This window comes from Bactrocera oleae, chromosome 4 (genome assembly GCF_042242935.1).
Source record: "Bactrocera oleae isolate idBacOlea1 chromosome 4, idBacOlea1, whole genome shotgun sequence".
NCBI lineage: Eukaryota > Metazoa > Arthropoda > Insecta > Diptera > Tephritidae > Bactrocera > Bactrocera oleae.
Genome location: NC_091538.1, coordinates 63,579,320 through 63,592,975, shown reverse-complemented (window position 1 = coordinate 63,592,975; position 13,656 = coordinate 63,579,320). Strand labels below are relative to the sequence as shown.

Sequence of the window (13,656 nt, the reverse complement as noted above, 5' to 3'; positions counted from 1 at the left end):
CTTAAACCCACATCTTCCGTGTTATTATTGCTCATCAGTTCGAGTTATGATCGGAAAGAGATAATTTCTTTTTATATAATTTCAACTTGGATCAAAACGTCAAGAGTGGGAAATCGCCAGGAGGTAACCCTGTATCGAGAAATTCCAATGCTTCGAAAGGCTGCACAACGAACTTGGGGGTGAAAAATTCATGTAATGTCAACACGAGAAATCAGTGGCCTTATTCTCCAGTGAAAGGTACAGGAAATAATGATCCTAATTTGCATCTAAAGTTTATTAATGTAGATAAATTTGTCGCTTTAACTCGAAATTTACTTTAAAAGTGAGATGTTAAACATTTTTTTTTTCCAAGACAAGATTAAGATCTTCGGGCATAAACCTTAAGATTTTAATTGATTTAAGAGTGTGAATAGAGAAAATGCCAATTTAAGTATCTGAAAGAAAATCAAAAGTTATTATCCAATAAAAATACACCCGTACCACAATTAAACTCACATTTGTAAATGTTTCTAAGGAGACAGGTACAATATTTCCAGCCAGTAAAGGCTCGGGTTTCTGCGTAATTTGCATTAAAATAATCAAAGAACGGCGAAATTTCATGTTTTGTCGATGCCAATGGCAAAAAAACATGGAATTAGTCAATTTACGCATCTCCAGTAAGACCTCGTCCATAAGCCAGCAAGATGGCGCCACCTCAGTTATAACAGCAGAGGAGAAAAGCAGAAATTTCATCATTTGCGACAGAGTGTAATCGCTACCGATAAAAGTAGCTGCCGGTAAGCTCAGACCCAAAGCGGTACACAGCAACTGTACGAAGATGGTGCCGGCAATAGAGCCGCGTATGCATTTGTAATAACTGTAAGTTATACATAAAGTTTTAGTTTCAAATACCAAAGTAGTGGTTTTCCACCTACCTCATGCACTCGCGATATCCTTCCACACACGCCACGAGCTGCTGGTAATGATGCGCCTCACTTTGCTGTCGACATTCGCCCAAACGTTTGATGCGGGCATTTAAGATGCGCAAATGTGCCAGCAGCAAGGCCAGATACACCACAGTGTAGGTGTCGCAACAGATGGCGTTCATCAACAGTACACCTACGGCGAATAATTCAATGATGCCTGCGAAAAAATAGGCACGCAATGAGTGCTGCCAGTCGAAAGGCATCCAGCCCTCGAAAGGTAGTCTGTGACGCATAATACCAAGTAGCCCGTAGAAAATAAGTGCGGCCCAGAAGCCTATAAAAACCGTCAAGAAGCTCCACACGCAGTAACGCATGATACGTCTCAAGTAAGCGATATCTTCAGGCTGTTGCTCAACTTGTCTATCTAGCGCGTGTAAATGTTGTGTAGCTTTTGGTAAATCGGTTTGTATGTAATAGAACATTATGATCTGCTTGCCTGCAGTGTAGAATAATGGTAATACGACGCTGAGATTCGCGAATTTATCGTCGAAATCGATTTGCATAAAAAACGATGCCAGATACAATGATGGGAAGATAACTCCCGTTAAGAAATTGACCAGCAAGGAAAAGGTTAAGTAGAGCCAACGATAGCGGGTGGGTAAGTGCATGCCGAGGTAGCGCCAACAACGCCAAATGTAACTGACTGCATCAATGGAGTTTATTTTTGTTGCAAATTTCTCTTCTTCTTCGTTGGCCGACATTTTTTTTTTTTGTGGATTTGATTAATATTTTGAAACGATGCTTTTAAACGGGTTTTAGAACCTGTGCCGTGAATCAGTAAATGAGCTTTCAAAAATAACTTGACTGTGGTCTTTTAGATCTTAACTGTTTCAAGTTGTCCATCGGACATAACTAAAAGTAAGTTCTGCAAAAAAGAAAAAATGAATAACCAAACTCATCAAGGTCGTTAAAAAAATCTAAATTAAGAAACACAGTGGTCCATAATGAACAAATTCTAGCTAAACTTTATTAAGACATTACAAACTTAAACGATTCTCTCGGATTTCAAGGTACTATTCAGGTTAGCATTTGAGTTTTAACCACTTTGATCGCTTTTAAGTAGGCAACATCTATGGTCGCATTGCGTTCGACAAAAATTTGCTTATTTTCCAACTATAAACAAAGGTCTAATTTGAAGCGCATCTTTATGAATAAGGGTACATTTATACTGAGCTTTGAGATCTAAAAAGTCTAGAAAAAGAAGACCGTTAAGCCAGTTATATACTCATAACTCTGTAAGAAAAATTAACTGTTTCGGCAACATTCTCATCTACTTTAATATTATTACAACTATTTTTTTTGGACTAAATTTCTGAAGACAACTTTGCGCTTATCTGAGCACTGTTCTTTCACTATTTATTTGTTATTATTTTTTTGTTAATTCACCGATGTCACAGACATACTAAATATTTAGTAATACATCCTATAATTAAAGAAAGACAATTAATTATTTAAAAAAGGGTGATTTGTTAATGATACCTTATGCAATGGTTAATTACTATATCATTCAGACGATACTAGAGGAATTGATGACATAATTAGCATAATCCACCTACTTTCTTGTGGTGCTAGTGGTCATAATAGTTATAAGAAGAGATAAATTAGGGTGAGTAGGATTTGTGTTTAAATTAATAACTTTGATTCTTTTAGTGTATTTTTTTTAAGAGGCATTTTATTTAATAAATGAATAAACAAATTAATAGTAGCCGATCTCTAGAAGGTGCTCCAAAAATGGGTGTATGGTGGTAAGGAAGATTTTTATACTCTTGCAACATGTTGCTACAGAGTATAATAGTATTGTTCACCTAACGGCTGTTTGTATCTCATTAAAAGAATCGATTTAGATATGCAGTTATACATATATATCTGTCCGTCTGTGCAAGAGTAAAACTTGAGTAAGATTTGAAATATCGTAATCAAACTTGGTACACATGTTTCTTGGTACCGTAAGACGGTTGGTGTTGCAGATGGGCATAATCGAAACACGGACATCCCCACAAAACACCATTGATCGAAAACCTATAGAATGCCATAACTAAGCCGAAAACTAAGATACAAAACTGTAATTTGACACAGAGGATCACGGTAGCAAGGAACACCTGTGGACTAAAACTTTTGAAAAAACCATCATCGAAAAGGTTTAATGTATATATTTCCTAAATTACTGAAGATACAATAACTAAATTCGCTCAGGGCCAATCCTTTAGGTATCACTACCGGAACTGTCAAAATAGTCGAAATCCGATGAAAACACCTCCCATATAACAGAAACATTAGGTCAATCTGTGAGATATGTTATTGAAATTCGACGCAATTCCTTTCCTGATACCAGTATGCCTGTATGTTAAAAATGAGTTGAATCGGATGAAAGCGTCTATTAGCCGCCATATACCTAATACAAAGATTTCGAACTTCCAGTTTACTTTATACCACATATATTCGTAACTTGCCATGGCACTCAAAGAACTATTCTAAAATTTTCAAACTCTCGGTTGGCCGTATATCATATATTGTATATACGAATCACCCCCACTCCCATATACTAATAATTTTTGTTATTCTATGTCTCTAGCATCAATCCTAGATACTTCATCTGATCTACCTTTGCTACTTCCTCACCGTGGAGCGTTACAGTGCTCAAGGCTGGAAACGACTTATTCTTCTTTAGGGATCTATGGCTAAATTCTGTTGGATTTATATTTAGAAATATACATACCTACCATCTCTCTCGCTTAGGCTAAGTCTATGTGCGCTATATCGCACAGAGTAGTGAAATTCAACTTTAGAAGATTTTAAAATTCGGATTTCGTTTTTTGTGGATAGAAAGGAATCTTATTGGACTTGGAAATGAAAATATATGGATGTGAATCATAACAAAAAATTATAGAAACATTTATTTGAATTAAAACTAGTAATAATACCATTCTATAACACATCGATAAAGGCACGTGTTCTACATTTATTTCCTAAATTGATTAAGAAGTGTGAACAAGGAGAATGCAAATTGTATAATCTGCAAATAAAGTAATGTTAAACGAAGGTATTTCTTCAAAAGAGAGATAACAAACTCACTTTAATAAAAGTAACCAACGAAACCGGAAAGATTTTACCAGCCAATATTTGCTCGACTTTCTGAGAGCGTTGCATGAATATAATCAACGAACGACGAAATCGCAAGTTCTGTTCATACCAACAACAAGAGAAGAGCGCATTGGTCAATTTGAACATTTCAAGGGCAGCTTCATCCATAAGCCAACAACATGGCGCAATTTCACAAAGCACTACCAAGATATAAGGCAGAAATTTTATCAATTGCTCCCCAATTGAATCGGCATTTACGAAAGCCACAGCGGCTGTGCAGAGTGCCAAAGCGGTGCTGATGAATTGAATGAAGATTGTTGCAGCTATGGCTGGGCTGATGCACCTGTAGAAGCTGAATAAGAGTTTAGTAAAAAATATGTAATGAAAAAGCACTCACAAACCCACTTTACGCACTCCCAGTGATCACGCACACAGGCCGCAAGTTGTTGATAATTCGCCAATTCGCTGTGCTGCTCCGCACACACGCCACCAATTCGAGCAATGCGTGCGTTCAAGATGCGCAGATGAGCCACCAACAGCAACAAATATACAATCGAATAGATGTCGTTGCACAGCGCATAGATCGACTGAACGCTGAGGCAGAACAGCTGAAATGCACAAGCCAATATGTAAGCGTTAAGCGAGTGCTCCCAATCGAACGGCAGCCAACCCTCAAAGGGCAGCTTGTGTCGCAAAATGCCAACTAGAGCGTAAAGCGCCAAGCAGACCACAATACCAGCTAATGCTGCAAGGTATATTTTATGGCATCGTTGCACTAAGCGCTTCAGGTGCGTGCACGCCACTGGCTCCAGCTCCACACGTCGGTCCAACGCTTGTAAATGCAGCGCCGCTTTCGGCAATTCACCACGTATGTGATAGAAGACGACGAAGTGCTTGGTTGAGCTGTAGATCAGTGGCACCATCACGCTAAGGTTTGTAAGGATTTCGAGCAGACCGTTGCTGATAAATAAAGTGACGACGTAAAATGATATAAAAAGTACAGTGCTGGTGAAGTTCAGCAGCATGGAGTAAAGATAGTATATGTAGCGATGCTTTTTGACCGGGTGTATACCCGTAATGCGCCAAAATAGCCAGATGTAACGCAGCGCATCGCTAGAGTCCAAGCGTGTAGCAGAATGTGGTTGGTTGGCCATTTGGATTTTCTAAGCAGGTCAGATTCGAAGTGTGTCCAAGTGTTGTAGGTATTTATTAAAGACTAAATACTAAATATTGTTTCCGTGTTGCGGGTATTTATAGGAAGGCTCGAAGGTTGAATGAAGTGATTATCTCATGACAGATGTATGTTTGTGTAATAATAATTACTAGGTTTGAGTTTTGTGTAGCGTGAGAATTCGGAAAACAGGGTTTGGTGGAAAAAGTTATGACTGTTTTTTGAACCACAGCGTTACGTGAGAGCCAAAAAATCTTTTCGAGTAATATATTAAGAATATTTAACACTGGTCAATAAAATTTATGGTAAAAAGAAATTGGTTGTAAAATTTTTTATAAACATTTTTTAAGTTATCCATCGACATCTACGGTGCATTACGGACCAACAATGGCACTTAATCGCTATAAGGCTCAGGGAAGTTGGGTATATGGAAGCGTCCAAACAAGAACACGCTAGATGGGTATGTGGACGGGGAGAAGTCGCTGTAGAATAGGAGAAGTGAGATTTTTCTACTGCTGGGTCAAAGCTAAGAGGTTATGTTGGAGAGGGAGTTGTCTGCTAAGAGCTTTCTGTCAAGCTTAGCTTTAGATTACCGGATCACTATGGTGTCATTCAGGCAGAAGTGTCTGGTATTAAGGTATCAGTAGATCTACTATTCCAAAGTGCAGTCTCTTTAACAATACTAGTGTTGAGTTCGCTAATTGTGCGCACAAAGTTAGAAAAGGACTGTCTATCTTCATTCTAGGCTGTGAAAGTGAGATCCCGGTTAGTATCGACTTCCTAATCTAATCTAACCTAAAAACTTAAACTATATTGATATGAGGTTATATAGATCGAAACAATTAGAACGACGCGACGAGCTAAATTTCGGGAGTCTTTTATTCGTCCATTCATTAATTTAGGCGATAACTTTAGTAAAAATTTAGTTACTCTGACAAAACTGGTTAAACGACTTAATCGGAATTGCACGATTGATATGCTCGTCTCGCATTTTTGGAGAAAAAAGTAAAGTGCGGCAACTTTGACAGCGCAGTGGGAAAGGGACGTATGATGGTTATGTATGAAACACCGAAAGTGTGTAAAAAATATCTTGCTATTTAAATACAAGAATGATACAGTAGGCTTTCATGTGAGTATGTTAAAAAATTTATGACTGGGCGTGGCACCTTAAACGTTTTGGGTACTAATTCACAACATGGTTTTATAGTTAACCTAACCCACTTTGCTGAATCCCATTTTGAATTTCATACTTTACCTCGTTTTGATATAGAGTAAGTAATAATTTATGCGCTTAACATGTGGCAACTCTGACCCAAAAATATTTTCTACCGAATAAGCGAGTCTTTGTTCTTTTTGCTGACACTATACCAGATATATTGAATGTACATATAAGGTGTATTGAAAAAATTACCGATGCATAATTTCTCAAGCGGCCTGACGTGTCAAAAAGTTATTATAATTTTCCACAATATTTCAAATGCCGTATATAAGGAACCGTAGTAGACATAAGTGATTCATAACAACAAATAAAATATTGACGATATCTACTGAGTCATGTAAACAAACGCTCATTTTTGGGCAGCACGTATTACTCACGTTTGAGCCACACCTCCACGCCTTAATTCACGATTCTCTACATTTAAGGAGTGAAGATATATGATTAAAATTTTAAAATTTAATTTCGAAATTCAGGCCTACGTTGTTACAAAATGTAACACCGAATGTGTTGATAACAAGCAAGAAATTATAAAATATACCTTTTTATAATTATTATAGTTATATGGTGCGACACGCACGGTATTTAAGGCTTTAATTGTCAGTTGTGGCAACATAACGGATAGATAAACGTGACATGTCTGAAAACTTTTGAATTCAAAAAGGGTGGCGAAATAAGCAATAAAATGGCTGTTTTAATATCTTGGATTTTTCTTTCAATAAAAACACAATTATTTTCTGTTTTGAGTGGTTTCATAAATAAAAATTTTTTCAATGCTTCACAAAAAGTTACGTATACGCCTTGTCACATCATCATTTCAACCCTTTAGAATCGTATACATCGAGAATGAAAATTTGATGATCTTAAAGGAGAAAAAAAAGTGTGAATTTATAACAATTGCTCACTTAAACAACTCACATTTAGAAATGTTTGTAGCGTGATCGGCACCAAATCACCCGCCATGAGAACCATTGTGCGCTGTGAGCGTTGCATGAAAATAATAAGCATTTTACGGAATTTTCTATCCTGATCATACCACTGGCAGTTGTACAGCGCTGTGGTGAGTAGGCCGCACTCCTCCATGAGCGAATTCACGTACCAACAGCAAGGCAGCGCTTCGATGAGTATGGCGAAAATATATGTGGCAGCGATGAGTATTTGCGCAGCATCACGCTCGAAGGCGACATAATTGACGGCGGTCAGGCAGAGAACGAAGGCGGTGATGCCGAATTGCATGAAAATTGTGCGCGAAATAACCGGACGTATGCAGGCGAAGTAGCTGAGGAGTAGAAGAATGAAACTTATTTATTGTAAAAATACCAAAAATCTCTTTGAGTGCAAAATAAATGTGTGTAACAGTTGAAAACTGTTGTCACGCACCCTGTAATTTCAGTCAAAACTGCATCGTTAAGTATTTTCATAATATATGCGTGTGAGCTTGTATGTGTGTGCATAGGTGTATGCAACCTGAAAAGCTTATGCATGTGTATGTGTCTCTAACATGTGTACTAATGGCGTCGTCGACATAGAAAGCGGCTTGCTCATCAGCACCTGTGTGTCTTAGCGATCTTTGGGAGTTGAGTTGCATACTTTCGGGCGCTTAGTTTAGTACAAGTTTTGTCAGCAGCAACAAGACTATCCTGTGACCGTACGTCGCTGACAACAAATACTCGGAAACTTTTGCCACACATTGCAAGACCATTATTTGTAGGTGAAATGTAGTCTATTGTTGTTGCTATTGTTTGCGTTGACGCCACGCGACGTGCTAAAAAGGACTCAAATGCGCTTAAAAGCGCCGTTAAAAGTTTTGTGGGTACCTGATACAAATGTTGATGATATGCTAAGTAACTTTACAGCCGAAAAGTTTTGTGTTCTTTCGCCTGAGACTTGCAACGTGCCACAGGCGCCCACTCGTGCTACATGCAATCAAGGTGGACGTTGATAAAGACAACAGCTAGCAAAAAGTGCAATCTGTGCAACTAATAGTTGTCGTGGTAGCATCAATGAGCGATTTTTGGAATAACTGATGATTTTTGTTGTTATTCTTGGTTAATGGATTCATTTGCAACTACAATACTCTTAGTGTTGCACTTCCGCTGGTGACTCCTTTAGTTGTGCGGTGATTTAGTTTGTTGTTTTTAATATTGTTGTTGCTCTTGTTGTTATTGTAGTTATTATGTTTGCCTTTTGCATAAAAGTTTCATTCATTGCATTTACGGTTAATCCATAGTTTATTTGTATGTATTGTGTATGCTACCTCCAGCTAGTTTTTGGCATGCAACGCATACTTGCCGCATACTTTGGTTGCTGGAATTTTCAATAAATACCAAAATGCTCCATAGAATTTCCATAGCTTTCGTGATTTGTGTTATCGACTTGCGGCTGCTCCCACGCGAGCACGTTAATTCACTTAGAACTAACGGTTTATGGCTGCGAGAGTTAAGTGAGTAGAGGGTAGTTGTATTGGGAGAGTAAGTGGGTAAAATGTAAACTTTCGCGTCTGTGATAAATAAAAAAATTGCGAATTTTTGAAATTCGGTTTCTGAGCTGCGAATTGAATTTTATGAGCGAGAAGTAATAAAAAAATTCGGGAGATAGTTTAAAAGTTTAAAGTCATGTTGTAAAAAGTGAGTGAGAGTGCCAATAAAAGCTTATTATATAAAATGAATTTAATATATTGAAAATTATTGGCCATAAATTAATTTTTCCATTATTTTTCAACAAATTTTTCTCCCAGCTCAGTTTCCAGTTTCTTTCTGCAAACATTTTTTGGCATTTTTTCTTAGATTAGATAATAAGATAAGAGTTGATAAACTGGTTGAATTTGGATCCCGTTTTTTAAATATGGGTCTAAGTTCACTAGTGAAAATTGTACTGTTTGTAAAGAAGTCGAGTGACATCCAAATTAATTTTCATTTCAATCGGTTTGCGGATTATATGAACTTTTTTTCGATTGGCCTCGTTGATAAGCAAAGCTAAATAAATTTGTGTTAACAATATTGCATATTCTGAGGATTATTTACATTCTAATGCAAATTTTTAATTCAACACATTCAATTAATTTTTCTTTTTGTGGGTTTTATTATACTTTCGCAACATGTGTCTACTGGTGCTAACAGTTGTTTGTATCAGCTACAACTAATCGAGTTAGATCTGGAGTTATTCATATATATTGAAATCCGGATGACTGTCTCTCCGTCTGTCCATCTGTCCATGCAAGCGATACCTTGAGAAAAAATTGAGATATCTTAATGAAACTTGCTATGTATGTTCTTTGGCGCCCGAAGGAAGGGGTGTTATAACTCAGAACAGAATTAAGATATAAAACTGTTCTTTGGTACAGGGGATTGCATAATAGGATAGGCACCTATTTCCTGAATTTTTTTTTAAAGTGGGCGTGGCTCGGCCTCCTGAATGGTTGAATGTACATATCTTCCAAATCGCTTAAGCTAACTCAAATAACCTGGCTGGGAAGAAGTCTTTTTAGCACTTTTTCTACACACTGAAAATGGGTGAAATCCAACAATAAGCACACTCACTCACAAGATGACAGGGAACGGCTTTATGGGTTCAGCTGCAAAAATTTGACAATGAGCGTGTCACCGCCCACCTTTAGGTGAAATACTATATATTTTCCAATTTCAACCAGCTTTGCCTAAAAAATGCCCTCAATATCCTTCATATTACGCCCAAAAACTGTCGAAATTGGATTATAACTTTTCAGGGACTAAACACCAAATGCGTGGACCTCATTGCATATGGCTGATTTTTTACCGAACATATCGGTCAATCTGTATGTTTTAGTCTTGAAAGTCGGGGAGAATATATTTTTATATATATATTATCCGGTCAATACTTCCGTTAGTCCTTATATACCTAATATTTTATTTATAATTTCCGGTTGACTTTATACCGCATTTAGCGGCCAATATGTAAGAAATCTTAATGAAACTTAGGATGATTCTCTTTTTAATAAAAGTGTATCGTCTTGCCGAAAATCAGGGCAATACTTCCTCTAGTTTAAAGTAAAGTTTTGTCAGCATCTAAAAGTATTTCCTTGGTTTTGATCCTTTTGATAGTATAAATGTTCGTTTACACCCGAACTTAGCACTTCCTTACTTGTGTTATATTTTTCCCAGCGAAAAGTTTGTCTGGCAACTTTTACCATTGAAAAAAAGTTGGACAAAGAGTTGGCTGGAAATTTTGTGTTTCCAATGGTTTCCAAAAGTTGTTGAAGACACAGAAGGCCGTCCCAGTTGACGCTTTTAACAAATGTATGTAAAATTGGGGTAAGCGTTGGTATGCTTGTATCTGCTCAGAAGTCTATTTTGAAGCTGATAACAAATTTGTATTAAAATACATGACAATGTAGTCCGAGCCAAATTTGATCAGATGGTACATATATTGTCAACTTATGTAGTTACATGTGTTATTTAATATTAAGTGTATCGAAACAATTCTTCTCTAATATTTTGCAATAAGTAACTCTCTGTTCTATATTTGACTCTAACTTTATTGAGAAAACTGTCTGCTTCTCGCTTTTGTAAATACAGTCTTACCGCCCCTTGAATAAATATAAAAAATTAGTGAAAATCTATAGTTCGGCTACCCGACAAAAGCCCGATATTAATATCTTAAAAATCTTAAAAAAATATTTGCTTAAAGGAGTTGCCACCTGAATAAAAATAAAAGTTGTAACTAAATAAGTAATCTTCTAAAAAATGGTGTGTACAAAACTGAAAATATTAGCGAGTGGTTTAATGTTAAAATATTCAAAAGAGTGTTGTCCAACATTTAAATTAAAAATTTTAGTTAAAATTTGAAAATTAATACATTTCAAACCTCATACTATGCTTAAGACTGTTATGCTAAATATTTATGCTAGAGTGTGATCATAAAAATAAGTATTTTGACGTTGCCGTGTTATATATGTATATGATTATAAAAAAAACAAATATTTGAGGATGTTTGATCAAAACATTTCTTTACAAAATTAAATCTATCTTAATTATCTTTAAAGAGTAGAATTTACTTTGGGGAGTTGCCACTTTCATATAATGATATTTTTGGCAAATGAATAATATTTAAAGGTTGCCATACTGGGTTCGTACGAAATTAAAAATATTTTCGATTGTTTTAATGAAATTAGAAACGGAGTTGCCAGTAATACTAAATTTCATATTAACTAATATTAGAAAAGTAAATAAATCGTCTTAATTATATTACAAAAATTATATTTAAAGAGAGTTTTATTTTAAAAATAAAGCATGTTGACGTTGCCATCTGATTTATATTAAAATTTTAAAATTTTTAAACTGATGGTTAACAAAAAAGTTACTCTAAGAAATTAAAACTAATATAGGTATATTAAATAAGAAGTTTAAAAAAAAGTGCATTTATTGTGGAGAGTTGCCATCTTAAATACAGGTTTCGTACAAAGCTAAAAATATTTTTAGGTATTTTATTACTATTTTACATTCAAATTAAAAATAGAGTTGCCAGCACTATTAAATTTCATATTAGTTAATGTTATAAATATAAAAAATTTTCAAAGTTGTAAAAAAATTTATATTAAAGAAAATTTATATATATATATACATATATATACAATATTTATAGGGTTTTATGGGGACCATTCGATTTAACGGTCGTAGAAATAAATATTTGAAAATTTGCTTTAGCTAATGGTCATAGAAAGTAAGCTGTTGTAGCAAGTAGAATCAGTTATAAGTAAAAGCTAAAATATAACATTTTTTGTAACTTTCAGAATATCGTATTCTTTAACTCACCCCAACAAGTTTTTATGATCCTCTATGCAATTTGTCAACTCTGCAATATTCTGCTCCACACTCAGTACGCCGTCCTTGCCGATGCGACTGATGCGCGCAGTCAACGCACGCAAATGTCCGATCATCACGGCCAAGTAGCACTGCGGATACATATCATTGTTCACATTCTGCAGCACAAAAAATGTCATTACCGCAAAATTCTGATAAATCAGTGTCACAGTCAAATTCTGCGCCGCATCAGCATAGAGCTGAGGAAACCAGCCGTCGTAGACCAGCTGACGCAGCGAGAAACCAATGTAAGCAAAACCACTACTACTCAACTCATACACAAACATATAGCCAGCGTAGTAGAGATGGCAGATACGTATAGCTGTGAGTATATGCTGGCGATCCACTGCATGCGGCATGCAACGCACATCCAACTTGGACAGATAATAGTTGACGGCCAGCAGTTTTGAACGATGTAACCAGAGCGACCATTGCTTGGCCGTGGCCATGGTCAAAGTGACGCCCAAATAGAGAAGACCAATAAGTTGTGACAAATTTTCAATGAAAAACAATTTAGCAATCATTGTGGCAGGCAAGAATATGCCAAGCGAGATGTTAATGCAGGCGGAGTAGATGTAGTAAGGCAAGCGATGGCGACGTGTCGGATGCATGCCAATCAAACGCCAATTCAGCCAAAGATAACGGAAGGCGTGAGCGGAATCAATTTGTTGTTTTTGTTGTTCTTGTAGTTGTACAGACATGCTTGAGTGACTAACGGCAGAAATATATTAATAGTATAGATCAGCTATTAATTGATCTATGGTATCGGACGTGGCGTATACGCAACTAAAATAAATCTTGGCGAATGTCTCGCTTTTATAAGACGCTTTGAGGTGTGAAAAATATCCGTCCGAGCACAAATTCTTTCAACGAAAGTAGCTTAAGTTTTTCAAAAAACTTTTCAGACTATAATTACTGTTGTGTTTTTTCTTTTTTACCGCTATAATTCTTATTTTTGCTATTTCTTTACGCCTGTCCATACCGCGGCGGCAATTTATTATCGACTTGATTATGGACAAGTTCGTTGATTAAGCACACAAATGACGTTGGTCACTGGCCGCAGAGCGGTGTGCAGTCGTCTATGGGCGACCCCGGTGGCGCGCAATAAGTGTATGTGGCGCGTGCAACAATTCAATTTCAACAAATGTCTGACTTGTGCAACGAGGTAGAAAGACACAAAAAAAATCACGGCAAATTACAACAATGGTAATAACAAAAATAAATCTCAAATGCAATAATAAAGCAGAAAGTAGATGTGGGTACAGCCAAATGCAATGGGAAACACAATTGCTGGTATAAATATAAAGTGCTTAGTAAGGAAGATGCTAGATGCGCGCGGAACTTAATTTTGGAAGCACGATGGATATGTAAATATTTTATTTTTAT

General features: G+C 36.4%; 3 protein-coding genes across 3 annotated transcripts; all 3 read right to left on the bottom strand.

Annotated features, from left to right (window-relative positions):
• Positions 1-380: 380 nt before the first annotated feature.
• LOC138857072 (odorant receptor 2a-like) lies at positions 381-1,666 on the bottom strand. Its single transcript, XM_070108493.1, has 3 exons — positions 915-1,666; positions 496-856; positions 381-434 (listed from the first exon to the last, which is right to left on the bottom strand). Exons 1-3 carry the CDS (start codon positions 1,664-1,666, stop codon positions 381-383), a joined length of 1,167 nt encoding a protein of 388 aa, XP_069964594.1.
• A 2,258-nt stretch (positions 1,667-3,924) lies between these two features.
• LOC138857071 (odorant receptor 2a-like) lies at positions 3,925-5,200 on the bottom strand. Its single transcript, XM_070108492.1, has 3 exons — positions 4,452-5,200; positions 4,038-4,389; positions 3,925-3,978 (listed from the first exon to the last, which is right to left on the bottom strand). The coding sequence occupies exons 1-3, from the start codon at positions 5,198-5,200 to the stop codon at positions 3,925-3,927; spliced, it is 1,155 nt and encodes a 384-aa protein (XP_069964593.1).
• A 2,045-nt stretch (positions 5,201-7,245) lies between these two features.
• LOC138857070 (odorant receptor 7a-like) lies at positions 7,246-12,881 on the bottom strand. Its single transcript, XM_070108491.1, has 3 exons — positions 12,223-12,881; positions 7,339-7,712; positions 7,246-7,295 (listed from the first exon to the last, which is right to left on the bottom strand). Exons 1-3 carry the CDS (start codon positions 12,879-12,881, stop codon positions 7,246-7,248), a joined length of 1,083 nt encoding a protein of 360 aa, XP_069964592.1.
• Between the last annotated feature and the right edge of the window lie 775 nt (positions 12,882-13,656).